We start from the raw sequence: 21668 nt of genomic DNA, 5'->3' as shown, positions 1-21668 counted from the left end.
AAAATGCAAATATGTGGCAGTGAGGATCTCAGGGAATGGGAGACAAAAGGTGAGAGATAAGTGGGGAGCAGGGAGAAAGAATATAGCTGGTAAAACGCAGACAGGTTACCTGGGATTATCAGATGGCAGGCAGTATAATGTGCCATCAATCCAGTGTCTATATTTAGTCCATGGTTTTTTGTATCCACTAGATTTATGAAGTGAAATTTGTAGGCTTATGTACGAAAGCTGTTTTGTAAATTCCCTTTGAGGATTAGAACTTAGAGACTGAAGAGAGAGTGGTTGTCTTGTGAGAAGGGTGTACCCACAGATAATTGGGTATTTTTGTCTTTGATAGATTTTTGGTGTGCGTTCATTCTGGTGCACAGTTGTTTGGTTTCTCCTACATATTTTCCATCTGGGCATTTGGTGCACTGGATGAGATGTATTACATTTCTGGAGGTGCAGGTGTAAGATGCAGGAATGCTGATGGTTCTGTTGTGGGGTGTAGTTATTGCGTGACTGGTGGAGGCAGGTTTTACATGTGTTGATGTGCTGGCAGATTTTACATTTTTTGTCCTGATATGGTCTGGGTCCATTTGATGTGCTTTGGGCCACAGGAAGTTTGGTGAGTGTGTTCATGGAGAGAGTGCCAATATTTGAGAGTTGACTGGTTCCTTCAGCTTCATTGGGTATGAAGTTGGAATGTTTTATGGTATTGGTGTTGTTTCTCTGATGGTTGTTTAGTGGCTGGGAAAGTTGTTCCTGTAGTAATTGGTTCCATTTCTTCTTTTTATGTTGAAAGGATGTTTTAAAGAAAATCTTTAGTAGTCTTTTTGTATATGTTGCATAATGTTTAAGAAGGTATTTGTATTTTATCTCTTTTAAGTTGTTGTAGCATGTGTTGGTTTCCTTCTTGAATTGATCTCTTTTGAAGTAGGTTATGTGAAGGAGATAATTTCTAAGTCTTTTTCTGAAGTTCTGCATAGTTGGTAGGCATATTTGGAGTTGTGTGTAGTAGTCAGAGAATCGTATATATTTAATCCTCTGGGAATGATATGTTTCTTGGATAGGCTAAGGAAATATATGTCACTGTTGAGCTTGGCTTCTTTCTTCTTCATGCCGTGATGTTTCCATTTCAAATGGCAAAATTCAATATCTTCCATGCTTTAAGGTTGGTTGTAGCTGTGTTGGTCTAAGGACACAGGCAGACAAGGTTCTTTGGGTATATGTGATATATTTTATTAGACCAACTAAATATTTAGAAATATTAAATTTATAAAAATTCAAAACTAAAAAATGTACCAGTTTTCAAAAAGGGAAGAATGGTACAATGTAGGCCTTTTATGCAGTAGATTGAACAAGTGTCTGTCTGAAGAATAAGTTTGCATTCTGTTTTATGCCTCATCTCAGAGGAGGATCCAGCATGCTGGGATGTAATGCAATAGACTTTTCTTTTTGCTTAGCCTCCATAGAAAAAGGTGGTTTGATGATATTGGACAGTAACAGGCAGGAAGACTAGAACTGATTGAAGGTTTCTTTAATACCAGTTAGGTTATTGCTTATTCAGATGAGCTAGGAGGGAAAAAAGTGATAAGGAGTAAAAATGGGATTAATTTGATCTGCATTGTTCACTTCTCCCACTTTTTCATCTTTGTATTTTTGTTTGTATCTTTTCAGAAAAATCCTGATTTTGTTTGCACTTCTATTATCACTGTCTTTAAATCATCTTCATGAAAATCTGTGAGAACTGAAGCACAGCTGCGTACTGTGATTTTCACTTTGCATTAAAGAGGCTATTGGGGATCTGTGTAATGCGTGCTTTTTATTTTCCATTGGGCTTTAATATCTGTCCATTTTTTAAATACATGTTAATAATATTGCATAAGAATTTTAGTTCAGGAGAAGTATTCTCTGATCAGATAGGCTTATGTAGTTAGTGTGATTATAATCCCTGCCACATCACCCCATATTGCTTGTGTACTAAGAACATTTAATGTGCCAAAGATACTGTATATCCTTCCATCTCATGGCTGAAAACATTAACATTTTCAAAATTGAGAACATAGTGCTATCATAAGAAAACAGTTGGTCATGTAATTTAGGAATGCTTTTTGGCTTTTAAACTTCTCCAATAGAGCCTCTTTCATTAAAAATGTGCATTATTTACTTCCAAAGTTTAAAACATAAGCCATCGTTTTGACTGAAGCTACTCTTTGATTGGTTCTTACCTTTTCTGCCTGGCCACCAATACTGTTGATAATTTCCCTCTTTTTTGCACCCTTGTGCTAGGGTATAATTTCAATAAATAATGGATGATTATTATCGTTATCATTCATGTATACTCTTTCATTGCAGATAGGTCTTTATTTGGTCAGCTGTTAATTTGGAAATACCTACCTGCCTGTCTTTAGCAAGGTCAAGGCACCCTTTTTTCTAAGGCTTAAATCAAAAAAGGACTAATATGTTATACCCTGTCCAGACAGTAAAGCGGGGATTCTCAACCAGGGTCCATGGCACCTTGGGAAGCCTTTAAATTCTATCAGGGGTGTCTCAGGGTGCCACACCGTATTAGCACTGTTAGGTGTGCTAATATGATTTACAAGATAACCGCTGGGATTTCAAAATGAAATCCATAGTGTCGAAAACATTCTGACATGTTGTGGGCTTTCTGAGTTCTTAGCAATAGAAGAATTGCTCTACTATTTTTCTGTAGTCAAAATGACTGCTTGAAGATGTTAAAAAAACACCAAACAAAACTAGTGCTTTACTTTAAACTCAGTGCATCCCTGCACCAAGTCCAGCACATGCCCAGAAGAGACAGCACGTTAGTTGGACCTGGCTTGCCCAATGTCTGTATACACTACGTGTTTTAGTGGGGCTTTTTTGGTGCCTTTATCTAATTGCTATATTGGAGTCCATCAGCTAATACTGAAGAGCTGAAAAACCCCACTGAAGCACTCAGTGTACGCAGATGCTATAGAGCCGGGTTGAAGTAACATGCTGCTGCTTCCAGTAAAGCGTGGTTTGTTTGGGTTTTTTTAATGTCTGCAAGCAACCAAAATGAATAAAAATTAAGAGCTGGTATTTTGCGAGGGGTCCCTTGAGTTTAGAAGTATTAAGAATTAGGGGTGCACCGACAGACGTTTTGGAGGCCGATACCGATAGCTGATATTTAAGGAGGCATATTGTCCAACACTCATACAGAATCCAATACAGCTGCCATCAGGTGGTAAGTCGGGTGTGGTGGAAGGGGAGGGGGGAGGGAAGGGGCGTGGTGGGCAGATTAACACCCCTCTGCGGTGAGGGAGGGGGTAGGGGCAGGTGCTGCCCGGGGGGGCAGAGGGGGCATGGCTCATGGGGTGGTGGCAGCTCCTGTTGCTGCTTGCACCTCAGGAGGGTGGGGGGTGTGGGGAATGTGTGGCCCTGGGTCTGTGGGGCGGGGCAGGCGGCAGCTGTGGGGTGGAGCTGGAGCTGGCGCTGCGCAGGGCTTTCCTTGGCGGGGGCTGGGCTTGGAGCGGGCTGTGGCGGTGCTGTGAGGAGACTGCATCCACCCCAAATTTTGCCGCAGCTCTGCTCCCAGCTCTGCCCTGGCGCAGTCCTGGCTGAATGCCCCACCACCACCCAAGCACCAAGAAAAGCCGGGGCTGCGGTGGGCAGTGGTGCGGGACTGGGAGCGGAGCTGCAGCAAAATTTGAGGTGGTTGCAGCCTCCTCCCAGTGCCGCTGGAGCCTGCTTTGTGCCCAGCCGCCAGCAAGAAAAGCCTTGCGCAGTGCCGGCTCCAACTTCACCACACAGCTGCCGCCCACCCCGTGCCACGCAGATCTGGGGGCACATGCCTCCCACCCCCGCCCTCTTGGGGTGCAAGCAGTGGTGGGAACCGCCTCCTCTCCCAAGAGCCATGTCTCTGTCCTGTGCCGCCCTCCGCCTGGGCAGCGCCTGCCCCCTGCTCCTGCCCCCTCACCATGAGGGGCCAATGATCTGCCCCCTATGCCTCTTCCCTCCCCTCTTGCCAGCTGGAGGCAGCTCTCTACATTGCTGGCTCTGCTTTGTGCTGCGCTACAGCTGCGCGCAGCAGGGTATTTTTCGGTCTCATCAGGCCGATATCTGAAGACAATTTTCTTCATATGGGTACCGATTCGATATTGGACTGATGTATCGGTGCACCTCTGTTATGAATCACTGCAGTAAAGGAAGGACCAGGCAGCAGCTGCTTAAGGAGAGAGAAACTACATGAAGGCTGCTGCTGCTTTCTGCCTAGACATAGACAAAGTGTATAGCAGCTCTGAGGCATGATTCTGAGCCATTTAGGATTACCAAAGCTTTAACAGAGATGGCAAGGGCAAGATGTAGGCATAGAAACCTTTGCTTGCTATGTACATTCTGTATGGAATGGACTCTGTTTTAGAAGAAGCTGTTTTTAGTCATTATTGCTCATAGCATCCTGGGAAGAAATGCTCTGCAGATACAAATTGCAGTTGGGCCAGCCATACTAAGAACATTGGAGCTGGGAGGCACCCAGCTCATGACTGCATCAAAGAGAGGCTTCATGGGAAGAGGGGAGGGTGGCAAAACTTATCATCAGAAGGTTTTTTGAGAGACTGAAATGATATATGATACTGCAGTGAATTCTTTTGTAGTAAACTTAAATCACCCATAGCTCTGTAAAAATGTTAGCAATATTGCATTTAAGAACAGTTGTACCTATATTACCCTTTGAAAGGAATTATGATGTGACATTAGGTCTTCAAGAAATCTAGGCTTTTCTGGTCAGTCATCTTTATTTTTTTTGTAATTCATCCCTTTTTATTAAAAAAAAAAAAAAAAAAAAAGAAGAAAAAGGTTTTTTTTAAAGATAAATGCCCAGTATAGACTAAATTGAAATAATGCCAGATTATTAGTTTTGTTTGGTTGTTTAAGTCCAACTCTCTTTACTTCATGAGACTTTTGAATACCACGTAGAACTTATTAGGAATATATTTGATTTTGAGTTGTGTTGCATATCTAATAGTGCATGAAGGAAATATAAATGCAGGAGGAGAAACTGCTCCTATTGGACTTGAAGGAAAAACTGCCATTGATTTCGCTAAAGCTAGTATTGCATCCAAGATGCATTGTAAGAATTTTTTTTAAAGTTGTTTATGGTCTAATTTTTTTAATTATACTCTTTGCATGTTATTTAAGGTGTATATTCACCAGATATGAGGGCTGATATATCAAGCAAAACCTTTTTTTCTCTCATTAGTTTGCAGTATTATCTAAGAAATTAAAGTTGGATTTAAAAAAGGTACAGGTAATCTTAAAAAGAAAATATTTCCTACTGGTTGAATATAAATTAATTCATTTTGCAATTTGGTGGTGGTGGTGGTTTAGTATAACTGCTTCTAGATTAGATTACTTGTCTGTATTATTCACAGCTATAATTCTAACATATTAATGTGAAATGCCACTTTTCATAAGAGGAAGTAAATGTTTTAACCCTTGCATACTTACTCAACTAGAATATGATAATTCATAGAACTATTGTAAATCAGGTCAGTTTATTTCATGCCAGAAGTATAAATATAAATCTTTGTAGAGTCTTCCTTAGTGGAGCAGAAGAATGGGATATTTTATTACTCCTTTAAAATACCTCAGTAACAAACCGTGAATAAAACTTTGGAAATTGAGTTAGTTTTTGCCTACCTCAGACATAGCATTGCATATATCTTGATTTAATTTATTTGAAAATTAGTATTCCAAATGCTAATAATTTTAAGTTGTGTCTAGGCCTTTAACACAGGAAGAAATTGCTCAAAGGCGGGAGCTTGCAAGACAAAGGCATGCAGAAAAATTGGCAGCTATTCAAAGCCAAGAGCTACCAGAAAAGGCCCTTTGTGGAAACGCACCTGAAACAACTGGGAAGACGGGTGAGACAAAAGGTATCATACACAGCGGGACTGAATTTTGCTATGCATTTTTCTCATTGGGTTAAACTTCGTTATAGTGCATAGGGGCCAAACAAGGGCAGGACTCCCTTGTGCTATGTGCTGTACGAAGAATAAGAGTCCCAGTTTTAAAGAGTTTACAATCTGTATAGACAAGGCACATACAAGGTAACAAAATGGTCTAAAAGATGCCTGCAGAGTGATGATTTATAAATATTCTGTTAGCACCACAATTTGTTGTGTGTGCTATTTAAATGCTTGTGTTGGGGTTAGTGAAGAGGAGTTTCAGTAGACAGAAAAGCAAGGAAGTGGGATTAGCAAGATCCAGCATGGATAAAAAGGGAGGGAAGTAAAGGGAAGAACTTGGAGATGGAGTGAGAGAGGAGAAAAATGTGCAAGAGTGGGAGAAAAGTTGAAGTAAATAGCTAATCATATCAATCAGTCAGTACTACTCTTACCTTTTTAATTCAGATGTGGTTGTATGGAAATAACCTAGTACATAGACATGATTATAGATAAGTGAAAAGTTTAATCCTAGTTGTTAGTGGTGCTAACTGTTATGACCAATGTCCTTCAGTTCCTGTAAATATTTAATTTGTCTGATTTAAAAGTGTCTGGTGGTTGTTGTTGTTCAGATTTCTGCCAGAGAGAATTTGAACTTGTGATTCTTAGGTCATGCTTTTTTCTTAAGACTCATGTACACACACAATTGTTATGCTTTAAATTAAAGCAGTAAGCCTTTTGGAGCTGGGCTGACCAAGTTCCAGCCCACAGAGCTGAGTCATCCAGCCTGCAGGGCTCCCCATGGGTCTGGAAATACGGAGGCTGGAGAGCAGCAGCAGGGTTGAATGAGTTGGGTACTACTAATTTTGAGGTAGCTGTTGCTGTAAGGGTAGGTTATACCAGTATAGATATTACTATACATGAAAAGGGATATTAGTTTAAGATAGATCAATGTAAAGCACCTCTATGCCAATATAACCCTGCTAGATTTATACCAGTATAACTATTTCGTGGGAAAAAGCCAAGATCAAACCCCAACCAAAACAGTTACATTGCTACAAAAATTGTGTTCATGAGGCCCAAACCTTGAGTTACTTTCTCCAAATGTGCCTTCACAATGTGGACTCTACATGATTGATTAGTATTTTTTTTTCTCAAAATACTACAGAAAACTGTTTTCCACTTCATTATTTTTTAACTTTGATTAGGTGATGAGCAGCAGCTGACCAGTCAAATAGAGGTCATGACTCTGAAAACTGTGAAACAGGAAGCAGACAACAAGGAGTCTTTCATTGCCTTTGCTAGAGTGTTCAGTGGTGTGGTGCGAAAAGGGCAAAAGATCTTTGTACTGGGACCAAAATATGATCCTTCCGAATCTTTGCACAAGGTAAAATGTGATAGTGAATGTTAGCTTAATTTGATACTGTTTCTTAACTTTGATAACTTGAACGTCCTTTCAGATGCCGTTCGTTATAATTTAGCGTGGAATTTTAAAAAATACCTGAGTGAATTAGGAAACCAGTATCCAGAATTTTACTGTTAGACTAAAAATAAGGGCTGTTTTGCATTATGTCCTTAATCACAAAATTGTAAACTGGGATTATAGCTAAGGTGAAAGTCTCTTGTAATTTAAGTAGCATCCATCCCGTGCTATACAGGTAGATGTAGCAAAAGAGAATTATTTTTGTGTAGATACGCACAGAATTCTGAATAAAGTTGTGTGTCTCTCTGTGGGTGCATCTACATGTGCAATGAACATGACACAATAAACTTTGATGCAGTTCATGTCGGGGTTTATTGCTCCCAGGCACAGTGTTTACATGTGTGCCAAGGACTGCAGCATGTTGAGCCAGGGCTGCGCAGCCCTGCCTGACAGGGCCTAGGGTGTTAGCTTTTAGCTGGTCCACCCCTGCTCAGTGTGCTGCGGAGGTGCTGGCTGGGGCACGAGGGTGCTACAGGTCAGGGCTAGCCATGTACATGTGCATTGTGGCAAAGTAAATAACTCTGCCATAAGATAGGACTCAAATTGGGCAGTAATAACCTACGGCAAAGTTAATTTGTTTTCTCCGGCCTAATATGTCTGCATGTGTAGACGGAGATGCTTTACTGCAATGCTAATTAGGCAGCTTAGTGGTAAGTGTCTTATGTAGATGCCCGTTGTGCAAAGTATCACAGTTAAAGGAGTTAAGATTTTGAGATTACTTTTTCTTTTCCATAAAAATCTCTTACCGATTTATTAACAACCTCATCTCAGAATGGAAATTTATTGGTAGCTTTACATGCCCTGTATGTCCATTTGAGAATGTATGCTTGCATATAATCTATATATTGTGTGTTAAAAGTTACATTAGTTATTTTTTATGTGACTTGTAACACTCATATGATGATATCAATCAGTTGACTTTTATCTGATTGCTGTATGTTATCTAGGTGCCAACTTGTTGCTAATACTTAAATTTTGGTGGTTTTTAAATCAGAATGTCTGAACTTTAATCTGTGAAAACTGAGATTTTTGCCTAGATATATAGGAGATTACTTTTGTGCATATGTTGATTGTTTTTTTGTTCCTAAATGGGAGGTATAGATTGCCCTAGGGTAAGGTTTAAGTAATTATTCAACAAAGGACCACATCCACATTTTCTTTTGAGTGGATCCATTCATAATGGAGCGCCCTTTGATTTTACTGGTAAAAAAAGCCTAATAAAAAACCTTAACTTGATGGCTATAATGTGTTTTTTTTTTTCCCTGAGATGGTAAAATTAACCCAGTCTAGTGGCTTAAAGATAAGCAGCAAAGGATTTAAAGAAAAAATTGAGCTCTAATCCCTTTTTGCCATTTTATCATGATAAAGACAACCTGAAAGTGCATATGTATAGTTCTCATTTTCTGCCTTCTTAAAAATGAGAGTCAGGTTCTCATCATCCATACTTTTGCTTTGACTAAAAATTCCTTCCCCTCTCAATTATTCAATTTTCACTCTTTTGATTCTGAAGTCATCACTAGTTCATCAGTCACCACAGAATCTACATTGCCAATGTAAAATATAAGTAAGAAAAATGTGGGGTAAAGGAATATTCAAAGTTTCTTTGTTATTCATTTATGAAGAAAAAACTTTGAGTGCAACTTTTTTCTTTTTAGACCACCTTTTATGAGGAGGAAGGGACAGTTGTTAATGCATTTAAAAATCTTGGTTTAACTTCAGACCAGTGAAAGATGCTCAGTTGTGTATAGTTCTATATAAAACTTTCATGTAAATGTATGCATTTCAATTATTTGTATTAAACTCATTTGAAATTAGGAAAGGTACAAATAGAATAGTATATATTTGTCATCAAACAGAAAAATATACATGCACTGTCTAAGTAACACTTAACTGCAGCATCTATTTTTAATGTTAACTTCAGTAATTATTAGAAACCAGCACTTTGTTCAGATTTATAGCTTATAATTGGATTGTGACACAGGCACAGGGGAACTAATACTTAGTTATGAACCAGAGCAAATAAAAATATTTACTTGCTTATGGTCACCATCTGTTGAGGGATTTTTTTTTTTTTTTAATGCTGTAGTAAAAAGTTTTAACTTAGTGGTCATAGAATTTCCATTAGTTATTTTGAAGGTTAATGTAACGAGTTGAATAATTTCTTTTTCTGTTAAATTATTCCAAATTGTATTTGTTGTTGCTTTCTCAGATATGCATGAGGCATCTTAAGAGGATCACAATTTTGGGCAAAAATGTAGAATTTTAATACTTAGCCTACTAGTGTTGGTTAAGCATTGTGTTTGTCTTGAACCCCATCGGTCCATCCAGTTTTTGCTTCCTTTATTGTACAAGTGAATACATATTTTTTAGAATAACTAGTACTGTAAATATTTGTAAGTTTTCTCTAAGTAAAATGTGTTATCTTATACATACTGGCATATGGTTCCTCTCTTCTAGAAGATATAGACAGTACACTAAGAATTGTTTGCAGCTGTTATTCTCTGTATACAAGTGCTTGTACAAAGCAGTTTTTTCAGCATCCCCAGTGGACAACTGAGAATCTATCAGCTACTGAAAACAGAAGAAACAAGGCGTTTCTGCTGCCTTGTCTCTCTCTCTCCACTGTTCATGAGCCTTTTTGAACTTGGAACCCCAATGCATTCCAAGCTGCTCTTTGGGGTATGTATGGCTTTCAGGTCATCAGTTTGGTAGCCTTCATTTAGTGGCCTGGATGCTCATGAAGGGAATGGCAGGAGGAAAGGGAAGGAAAGACAGCTTTTACACTTCTGTTCCCTTCTGGCAGCAAAAGTCCGCCTTTTGAAGGCCGAGTTACGTTGCAGTTCTTACCATCCTTTGCCATCCATTCCCCACAAGAAGCATTCTGACATGTTCTATAGTAGAGGTGTCAAACATGGTCTGTACAGCCATGTTATCTGGCCCATGGGGCTCTTAGAGGGGCTGGGAGTTTAGGGAAGGAGGGAGAAGGGGCAGGTCCTGCAATCAAAATCGAGTATACAGAACCCAGATGGGAGGCATGTCAGCACCAGAAGGTGCATGCTTGCTGTGTTCTCCCCTGCAGCTCTCTGCCACTCACCCCACCACCAAAGTGGGTTCAAATCCAGCCTCTGGGGGAAAGAGGGAAGTGTGATTTTTGATGCCTCTGTTCTACAGAGATCATAGAGACATGAAAATTTGGGAAGAGTCCCACTGATTTGTCAGAGCTTTATTTCCCAGAGCTGTCTGCTCAGAGAGGTTTGTGTATTTAATTCTCTTCTTCAGTATTTTGCATATAGGTGAGATGTCAGGATTGGTCAACTATTTAACCAAAAAAAAACCCCCAGTTGCTTGGTGCATTTAAGGGATGACAAAGACTTGCTCTACTTTGTCCTGATCTGAATCACCCCAAGAAAATCATTCACACTGCTTGCACCTTATTACATAATGGTTTATCTTGGCTCATGTAAGATGTCAGCATGTTCGTTGACTCTTTTTGGGCCTTTTTTACTGGATTGATGAGGTTCATCCAAGAAGCTTACTGCAGTAGTGGAAAGGTAATAAAGACTTTATTCCACTGGATCCGTAGATTCTTCTAGAACAGAGAAAATGGAGAACATCTCTTCCAGTAATATCTGCTACAGCTACTTTGGCTTTACTTTGTTTACTTTAGGCATTGCATGTTTAGGTCAAAACTTTCAGAAGCAGTATCTGTGGCCTCATTCAGGGACTTGAGCTTCTGCAGCTCATGCTTACTACAGGCCAAGTTAGACTGTAGTGCTCAGGACTTAAAGAAATCATGTTATAGGTTTTGAATTTGAGTATCTGAAATGTGTTAATGCTAATCCTTCCTTTCTGATGTGTAAGTAGTCTCTAGATCACGCTTGTCCAACATACTGCCCGCGGGCCGCCATGCGGCCTGCCAAGGCATTTTCTGTGGTCCGCGGTGCTGCGACGGGAAATGAAAGTAAACACTGTTTACTTTTGTTCCCACCCCTTGTCCCTCCCCCAGCCCCTCAGCAGCTTCCTAATGGCTGCTGAAGGGCTGGGGAAGGGACAAGTGTGGGACAAGGTTCCCACACACATTGTGTCAGCGCGGCGCAGCCCAGCCAGGTCCCTCGCGGGGCTGGACCCCTCCTCAGCCGGGGGCGGCACTGGCTGTGGCTCTGCCCGGGCAGCTGCAGCCGGTGCCACGGGCTTGGGGCAGGCGCAGGACGCAGCCTTTATGGGAGAACTTTGCCGCTGGGTGGCAGAGGAGCGGGCCCGCTCGTGGGCCCGGGACACGCTGGTTGCTGGCAGGGAGGATGCGCATCCGGGAGCACCCGTGCTCCTGCCCCCGCCTCCCCGTCCCGACGTGAGCCCATGACCGTGCCCTGCGCTGCTGGAGCGGCCCTGTGCGGGAGGCCAAGCAGCGGCTGCTGGCACTGCCGGCCTGCGTCTACCTCCTCACCTGCCCCCTTCAAGCCAGCCCTGCTGCCCTGCCCTGCCCCACAGCAAGGCAGCGTCTGCTGCCCCAGCCAGTCTCTCCCTGGGTGCTGCAGCTCTCCAGGCCCAGCCGCCCGCACGAGGCCCCAAGGGGGCCACTTCTCATGTGCTGCTGGGGATGGGAGGAGCCCGTCGGGTCTGCACTGGCCAGCAGAAGTGGCAGCGGAGTCGTGTGCCGCTCGGGACAGGATGAGCCTGCACCAGTCAGTCCCGATCAGCACACAGCTCCGCTGCCACTTTTCCTGGCCGGTGAAGACCTGGCTGGCCTCCTCCCGTCCCCAGCAGCACATGGGAAGCTGGCTTCAGCTGCATGCTGCTTTTCCTGGCCGGTGCTGACCCAGTTCTGCCCAGTCAGGTCCTGCGGTACCATGTCAACCCAGGCCTGGCACCGGCAGGCCGGGCAGGACCCAGGTCAACCCCGGCCTGGCCCCGCGGCTTCTCCAGCACCAGGTCAGCCCAGTTGTAGCCAAACGGCTCCTGCAGCACCATGTGAACTTGGGCATGGCACCAAGCTGGCCAGGCACCAGGTCTGTAAAAATACTGTCCAGTGTTTGGATTGTGTTTGCTTCTGTTTCTCTTCGTGTGGGATTGGGGGTTCAACTTGTTGCTACTTGTTAAAGATGTGTTACTAACAAGTTGTTAATTCAATAAAAGTAAATCTTCTTGAAGATTATTCTCCAAAATGCCCATATTTTGTTGCTTTGATTAGTTTCCACTCTGGCTGATATCTTTTCCACATTTGATCTGTCAACTTGCATTATGCTTCTTTCATTCATTGAGAACTGAGTAGAAGTGAAAGCATTTATTTTAGTCAGGTGTTTGGTATTATTTCATTCTTGCTTTTATATTGTTTTTATTTTGGATTTTAAACCACATTTCCAGACCCATTTCATTGTCACTTCCTGCAACTTCATTGGTGTCAAAGGTCACATGACATCACTTCCTGATGTGATACCACTTCCTGTGAGGTCTTTGAATACGGCTAGCTGGCCCACTGGGTGATAAAAAGTTTGTGATCCAGCCCCACAGTCAAAAAGGTTGGACACCCCTGCTCTAGACTGACACAGAAAATAAAAGAAAATGTGAAATTTTTCCCCAACTAATGACTTCTTTTCTTCAAATTATTTTGTTCCAGATCAGCTACTGTCCTTTTAAACACCACCTCCTTATGTGTGTATATATATGATTCTTATACCTTGGCTGAAAGTATATCCTTAAAGTACTTTACTGTGAATATCATCTTACTTTCTCAGAATTTTTTCTAATTGTTAATTTTTTTAAATTAAAAATTGCTTAGATATTTTTTTTTTAATGGTTTAGAGCTAACTGAGAAATAACTACAGTTACCTTTTCTGTTCCTAGTTACCATTGGGGTGTTCTGCTGAAGCTGATCTACCATCAGTACCTTACATGGCCTGTTGTATATTAGAAAACCTCTATTTGCTGATGGGAAGAGAACTGAAGGATCTAGAAGAAGTGCCTTCAGGCAATGTTCTAGGTAGGAGTTTGTTCAGGCTCTGAGCCTCAACTGTATATCACTCAGTATGTAAAAGATATTGTTCACATGTGGTTGCAGTTAATAAAGAATAAGCATTAGCGTTAAGATTTTGAACATTTGTGTTTAAGTGCACCGAATATGGGAAGGAAGAGGCTATGTAAATTGAATGATTTTGAGTTCTGTGCCCCTTGAGTCAGGAAGTGAGACTAATGTACGAGTAGCATAACATGAGGGATTACAAGTTAAACTAGTCTGAATCATTTTCTTCTTTAGTCTTGGAGAGCATCACTACCACAAGGCACCAAGGGCAATTTTAGGGTCTTAAGTAGCTCATGAATTGCAAGGATTAGAAACAATAGTTCTCCAAGTAGAAACCTTGTTATCCTAGTTTTCTAGTGATGTGAATAATTACAGTTTTATTATTAATGGATCTTAGTGACTGCTGAATGCTAAGAAATATGTTTATGCCTGTGGCAAATTCTCAGACTTTTTCCCATAGTCAGTCTTGTTCTACTCTATACCAAACCTGGGATTACTCTGCCCAAGAATTTTTGTTACTAACCCTGTATTTCTCTTTGTTTTTTCTAATTACCATTTTTACTGCAAAAACAGAATTTATGCTTTGGAAAATATAGATTTAATATAATTTATTTGACATTGTATTTACATATATTTTTTTAAAAAATTGGCATGAACTATATAATACAATGTAGGATTAGTTTCAGATTTATCAACTGATTTATATGAAATTATGGGACTCTTGGATTTCTTACTGTACTTACAGATAACAGCAATTTGGTATCATTGTACATGCTGCTTTGTAAAACAAAGATGTCAGTTTTATGTAGGATCATTTGAATGTTAAAAATGTTGTATATAATATAATCAGATCAACTAATTTCATTGTTTTGTAGCTCTGAGTTTCTTCAACTTCACTAAAATGTCAGAATTCACATTAGTGTAATTGAAAACTTAAAGAAAAATAGAAGCTTGATTTAAAAAAAAAAAAAATCCAACCCAAAATCCTATCTGATTATTTTCAAAGCTGGTATTTAAGAGTGAAGTTTATAAATCCCAAATGTAAAGTTCTGTCAGAAAAATAGATAAATATATTTTATTGCTAGCTTGAACAAATCATGGTTATTCACTGACCAGACTATTTATAAAAAGTACAAGGTTCACTTTGTTTGACTTGTGAAGCCCAGTAAATATAGAGCTGCTCTCATTTGACCTCAGCCACTGCGACTAGAAGGCCTTGAATTGATTTAGTACAAAAACAGTTCATGATCTAGAAACTGTTCATAATCTGGCATTTAATACCAGTTCATGCTAATGTATGGTTAAACGGTGAAATCAAAATGCCTAATGATGTGTGTATTTTTAGTTTTTTATAATATATATAAAAAAAAAAGCTTTTTGTGGGATACATATGTCTCTATAAATAATTGTTTGTGATCTCCTTATAATGCATATGGGACATTAAATTATGTTTCCAGATTTTTAGACCTATCATAGAAACTTAAAATTGGTTCCAGATGTTATTAAGTCAGTATCCTTCAAAGTGCTGCGGAAACATCTTCAGAAGCAATATGATACCCACTATTTTTTTTGTTAGAATTCTCAAAAAATGCTATTTAGATCCCTAATTTTGTATAGTAATGCTGACATGTAAGAGCCCATTCAAGTGGGGTGTTTAACAACTCAACTGGGGATGTATTTTAAACAAAAAATATCTTAACGTTAATAAAAACATAAAATACTTATTACTGAAAACACAGGGATTTTGTTCTTCTTTACTGGAATATTGTGTGTTGGCTCTTTTAATGAATGGGCTGCTTATTTATAGAAGGCAGTAGGTAATTTTGTTTTAATGTCTTTTGTCTTTCTGAAGCATCAAGAGAAAACTAACTGTGCTTTTACTGTATTCAAATAGCTATGATACTTATGGCTTATACCTCTTGGTATATGACACAAGTACCACCTTACACAAATCTGCAGAATACCTTAAATGTGTATATTTTAAGCATAAAAGAGAACTTAGTGCTGCATAAGTTCTATAGATTTTTGAACAGTGTACAGCCAGAAGAATGAGGCTGAAGTAGCTGATAGGCCATATTTTCCTTCAGCCTACCTTTTAAAAAACAGCTTTTTTTTTTTCTTTTTCTTTAGTCTTGCCTTACTGTAAATGAAGGGTTAACATTAAAGTTTGGTTCTGATATATGTATTTAGTAATTTATTTTTGGTGTGTCCTCCGCAATTGGTAAATGTGAGTATTTTCACAAGCTTTTTATGTAAAGTTCTATATTGCAGTTTAAGGTAGGTTTGATATGCTAGGTTGTCCTTTTTTGTTAAGAATAAGTGGATAAATATGCATATTGTACACTGGCAATATTTTATAATGACTTTTTTTCTTTTTAAAGGATAACAGCAGCTCTTTGATCTGACCATTACAACAAAATAGGTGCTTATAACTGTCAGTGCATATATACCTCTGTGCACTGGGCATCCTTAAAAATATATGCTACTTTGAAAGTCTACAGACAATTTTCCCACCTCCTTTTATCTTATTTTCGGAGGATTTTTCTGGAATCAATTGAATCATTCAAGATGGTAGAACTATATTAAGTACACACACTGCATGATGAGCATCTGGCAATGCTGATTTGCAATTGAATTGAAGTGTGGATTATTTTAGGAATATGGAACATCCCAAAAAGTGGCAGTAGCTTTGCCAGGAATTTAAGAGCAATTATTCACTGGTAATGTAAGATCAGAACTGGCTCTAAAGGAAATATGGCTGTTAGCCAAAATATATATTTTGTGTGTGTGCGCGCGTATTTAGTAACACACTATTGTCTGATCTCTGCATATATTGACAAAGGGGTTTACATTAATACTTATCTGCATCAGGGAAGCTGAAGCATCATTAATAATCAAATGTCACTTAAAGCATTTTCAAAGAAGCTAAAAGCTCTATCTATCTTCTACTTCATTTGCTTTTTCTGTTCCCATAAAGGTGCGCTGTTCATTTGTGTAGTTTCAACAAACACATTTTCTGACTTTGCATTGATTTGCCACCTTTCACTGAGAGATTGCAATGTCTTTATAGAGAAGAATTTGTAATAATTGCTGGTTCAAGGCTCTTAGGATTGCAGTTAGTAACAAATGATTTCTGTTTCAAAGGCAATTTATCTTTTAGCTTCAAAGGATATATAAGTGCTTTCTTATAAGCCATCTGAGGAAATTACTTGTAGATTATCTAGGAAATTAAGGAAGCTATTCTCAAAGCCCAGTAGTTTTACTCTTTGTAATTAAATTATTGCCATATGGAATATGCATTTAATCATGATTGCCTATTTCTAATCCTAAAACATATTGTATATTTCTCACTTTGTTGTGTATGAGTGGCTTCTTTTTAAGGCAGCATCTCTGCCAGATTCTAAGGAGTAGTTTTGCATTATCTTTTGGTTTGTAGTAAAATCAAATGATTAAAGAAATAGTTTGATATGAAGGCTTTGAAGACAGGAATGTGTTTCCTTTTGGTCATTGTATTTAATATTTTATTGAAAAATATCCTTGAAATATTAATCTTTTTGTTATTAACACAGTTGTGGAAACTTGAACTTGATGACTGTCATGTGCAAGGGAGGTAATAAAACAAGCTTGTAGTCGCATAACAAAGCTATGGCACAGGTGAAAACAAAGCAAGTAGATTAACAGTTAAGATTTGAATGTGATTTTTCGGCCTGCCTTGTGTATAGATGTTGTAGAAAGCTTCAAGATGTGGGATATACATTTGCTTTTTATTATTACTGGACAGTGCTATAGGATTTTTATACTAATGCTGAAAAGGAGTGCAGTTCCACTTTGATTTTTCTTAATTTGTATGTCAACCTTATTGTCAAATGTTCCTGTCAAAAATGTTCTTTATTCAGCCTGTCTTGGAAAGCCTTAAACAAATGAGCTAGTTCCAATTTATAATTTGTCATAACAAAAGCCAAATACTGCTTCCCTAAGTGTACCCACCTGCACTTTGCCATTTTGGTTCTCCAAAGTCTATGGGAAGATGTAGATGTTTCTGCAGTCACTTAATGAGAGGTTCATCGTGCCTTCCTTTCAAAATAACTTACTAAGGTTCCTCAGATACACAAGGTCTTAATAATTTTCCTTTACAGTTTGTCAAGAGCAGTGCTTTTTATGTAGAAGGTCCTTTCTCCAGTGACAAAAACTTTTGGCTCATTAAATCTGTGATTTAGAAACATTATTGATAGAATCGTTTTTTTTCAACAATAGATGCATTGGTGTGTTGCAGTCTTTTTGAAGATAGTGACTGCTACCATAAGTTAATTATTTTTCAGACTTTTCTCCTACATTTACTTCCAGGAGAGGTTGTATTCCAGCAGCTGATTGATTTTTTTTATTTTATTTTATTGGTACTGCCTTGAATTGCAAAATTGGAGAATGGAAAATATCTTAAAATTTGGCTGAGATGAATCCTAAGACACTGAAAGAATACCTAAAAACAAATCCATATTTCTTAAAACATTTGCTGAAGAAATCTGAGTCACTGGCAATGATTATAAGTATATTTACAAAGTCATGGATGACGGGCAATATTCCAGGTTATTGGAGAAAGGCTAACATAATGCCTGTCTTTAAAAAGAAAAAAGAAAAAAAAAAGTCTGGTCAGCTGGACTTCAATTTGAGAAGTTACTGGAAGAAATGATGGAGCAATATGGAGGAGACGGGGGAGTGATCACTAGGAGCCAACATGGGTTTGTTAAGAGCAAATTATGCAAGACCAACTTAATGTCCTTTGACACAATGCCTGGTTTGGTGGATGAAAGGAAAGTAGTGGAAACAATATACTTGATCTTTAGTAAGGCTTTTGATGTGATCCCATATGACGTTCTCAGAAGTAAACTGAAGAACCGAGAGCTACATTAAATTACTAATAAGCAGATACATAGTTGGCTGAAAAGCTGTAAGTAAAGAATAAGTATAAATGGATTGATGCTGCAATGGCAGGTGGCTTCAAATGGGGTTCTACAGGTGTTTGTTCTATTATTTGGATGCAGGGGGGAAAAGTCCTAATCACATTTGGAGATGACACAACACTGGGAAGGGTTGCAACCATTTTGGAAGATGGATGAAGCATAGAAATGTATATTGATGTATTGGAGAACAGAACTGTAGAGGGCAAAATGAAATTCAAGAAAAAACATTAAGGTGATTAGTAAATAAAATAATGCACAAATATAGAATGGGAAATACCATATTTTCCTTCAAAATACATGCCCCAAAATAAAACATGCACCTTGTTTTTTGAAGGCCGAATGTAGGAGAATTTTTTTTCCAGAGCCATGACTGATAGCATGACATAGGCCCCTGCCAGATGTGCAAGTAAAGGTGTGATGAGAGCTGATGTGCAATCCACACAATCACTGTTCCAGCCACGCTGCATCTGCATGAGGCATGATTTTAGGATCAAGCATCAGATCCCATTATGCTGTTGCCACTAGATTTAGGACCCAGCCCTTATACCTTTGTTCCTGCTGCCCATCTTGAATCCTCATAATGAATATATCTATACCTAAATGCCAATTCCCAAAAAACAGACCTTTAAATACTGTTTTCAAGCCAACAACACCTTATTGCAAGTGCAGGGGGAGCACCAGGAAGTAGCAGACTTCCACATCTGGGAGCCCCATCAGCTGATCCAGGATCCCAGCTGCAGGGGAGCACAAGTTTAGGCCACGGAGCCTTGTACAGGCAGCAGCTAGATGATAGTCCTGTAAGTGGTTTTTTATCTACGTTCCTGTAACTAAAGTGTGGTTTTCACATTGCAAGCCCCATCATGATACTACCAGCAACTTGCTCGCTGCTTCAGGCACAAGCTACAACGCTCAGGTGTGAGAAGGTCAGCAGAGGACTTGGCAGCACAGTGTCTCCAGGTGTGCTCCTTTCCCAGTGAAGAAAACAGCTCTTTGTTTAAGACATGTGCCCCAGTATTGAGGGGCTGATGTTGGTGGGAGGGAGAAAGAGAGGCATTTTTGTATGTGGAAAAAAGCAGTAATTGATGAGGCAGTAATATTGTGGAGAAAGATCTGGCCATCATAATGAATCACAAACTTGGCATGAGTCGCAGCATGTTGCAGTTGCCAAAAGGCAAGTGCAGTTTTGGGCTGCATTAACAGGAGTGTTATATTCAAGACATGGGAGGTAACAGTACCATTCTATGTGGCTCCATTTAGGCCTCAACTGGAGTATTAAGTACAGTTCTGGCTCTGAATTTTAGGAAGGGTATAGAGAAATTGGAAGGGATCCAGAAGTGAGAAACAAAGATGATAGAGTGCCTTGATTTCATTCATGTTGAGGACTTGGTGAGGGAACCAAGTACACTGAGTTCAGAGAAGAGGAGGCTTAAGAGAAGCATGACAGTAATTTTCACATTATAAAAGGATACCATAAAGAAAAAGCTGAACTATATTGTTTTCTCTTTCTGTGGAGGGCAGGACGCAAAGCAATGGCATTAAACTCTAGCAAAATAGATTTAGATTAAATATCAGGGGGAAAAAATGCTTTCTTAAGTAGAAAGAGTGGAACAGTCTTCCCAGGGAGAGTTTTGGCATTGTCTTAATTGGAGACTTTCAAGAAGAGGCTAGTAAAACATTTGTCTAGGGTGGTTTATGAACAGTTCATCCTGCATTTGTGCAGGGGTTGGGTTAAATGACTCTTGAGGTACCTTCCAACCCTGTGATTTATGAACAAGAAGCAGGACAGGGTCAGCTATGAACCAAGACACCAGGAGATGAGTAGACTGAAGATCAGGCTGTTTATAAATCATTAAACTCGTATTTAATGAAAAGGCCACAATACCTTGAAACGTCTTATTAATAGGCACTTGCCCACAGACATTTAATTTGCCTGACCTCACTAACTCTTAGGTTTTTTTTTAAATACAAGGCTGCCTGTGTATCCTGGTCTTATTCTGGTATTTTGTTTTACTTTTCCCAAATATTATTGAAAGTTAATTCTAATTTCCACTTTAATACATTTTTACTTGTATACTTAGTGCTCTCTATGCCTGTTTCTTCTCAAATAGCTTACCAAGTTTCTTGTACTCAAAGCATGCCCTTAAGTTTTATCCAGTTAAACTCTTGGTACAATTAACAAAAAAATGCTTCCAAGATCAGTGCGTGGGTAAAGGATTATGCTTTTTTGTTTGTTTGTGGGTTTTTTTGCATAGGAACTGGCTCAACAGGCCATTTTAAATATGTTAAATGTCAGTTTGGCAGGAGGAAATTGACCCTACCAAATTAAGGTTCTCAGCTGCTCAGATCTAGGAAATGGCCAGTTTATCTTTTGGATACTTCAGCTTCTGAAAGTCTCATTTAACCAGCCTGCTCTAGCTGTTTTTTTCTTTTTCTGCTACCTTTGGTACACTTTGTGGCCCTGGTCATTCCCTCCATGGTCTCTGATAGAATGCAAGGTAGTCCTTCACGGAAGAAAGCTTTCTATTGGTAACTACTCAAAAATATCTCTCATCTGCTGTTCATCCTCTCAGCCTTTTAGGCTAGGCACAGATATTACACACACACCAGTTTAAGTGATTAGAAACTGTTTTAAATCTGTAACAGACCAGAAGTTCAGTGCACATAAACCAATTTGAAAATGGCTGAAACTGGTTTGAGATAAACTTGTTTGAATGTAGTATCAGACTTAAATTTGGGGCAAAACAGTTTATGCAGTGTTTGTCCTAGGGGCTCCCCCAGCATGCTGTCTGGGCTGGGTGGAGTGCTCTGCTCCACAGCAGAGCTGGCCCCTCCCCTCTGCTCCATGGCTGCAGTGCCAGCACAGACTGTAGGTTGCTTCCACTCCCTGCTAAGCAGGAATTCCTCCCTCCCCTCTGCCTTGCTGAGGAGGTGCCTGTGTATTAGCTAGCAGACCACATGCTGGGTCTGTGCTGAATCAACGGGTAGAATCAACAGGTAGCTGGTAATGTCCCTCTGTTGTTTTCTTAATGGAGTGATAAACACTGAGTTAGGGTTGATAAACACTGTTATCAGTTCCCTGCTGGGCTAATCAGAGCATCTTGCCGGGGTTTGGCCACACCCCTCCTCAGCTCAGTGCTGTGGAAAGGACGAGAGGGCTGCTTTAGTGCCCCCAGCTTCTAGCCTGAGCCACTGCAGGCATGTGTCTGCATGTCTGGGATGTTTGTTTAGTTACAAACCAGTTCAGCTTAGCTAGGCTAGACTAACTTGCAAGGGTTGAATCAATTCAGGCTCAGCCTTTTTGA

General features: G+C 39.7%; 1 protein-coding gene across 4 annotated transcripts in view; it reads left to right on the top strand.

The window, feature by feature from the left end:
* The window catches only part of EFL1 (elongation factor like GTPase 1), a 178374-nt gene that overhangs the window by 45810 nt on the left and 110896 nt on the right, over nt 1–21668 (top strand). For all 4 annotated transcript variants that reach the window (XM_019477647.2, XM_019477649.2, XM_059714627.1 and 1 more), the window contains 3 exons: nt 5749–5900; nt 7118–7296; nt 13234–13369. In XM_019477647.2, the coding sequence (XP_019333192.2) occupies nt 5749–5900; nt 7118–7296; nt 13234–13369 (467 nt within the window). The remainder of the gene's footprint in view (nt 1–5748; nt 5901–7117; nt 7297–13233; nt 13370–21668) is intronic.

The sequence above is a fragment of the Alligator mississippiensis genome, chromosome 11 (assembly GCF_030867095.1).
Source record: "Alligator mississippiensis isolate rAllMis1 chromosome 11, rAllMis1, whole genome shotgun sequence".
Taxonomy (NCBI): Eukaryota; Metazoa; Chordata; order Crocodylia; family Alligatoridae; genus Alligator; species Alligator mississippiensis.
Note: the sequence above shows the minus strand (reverse complement) of the source record. Positions and strands in the feature narration are given on the sequence as shown.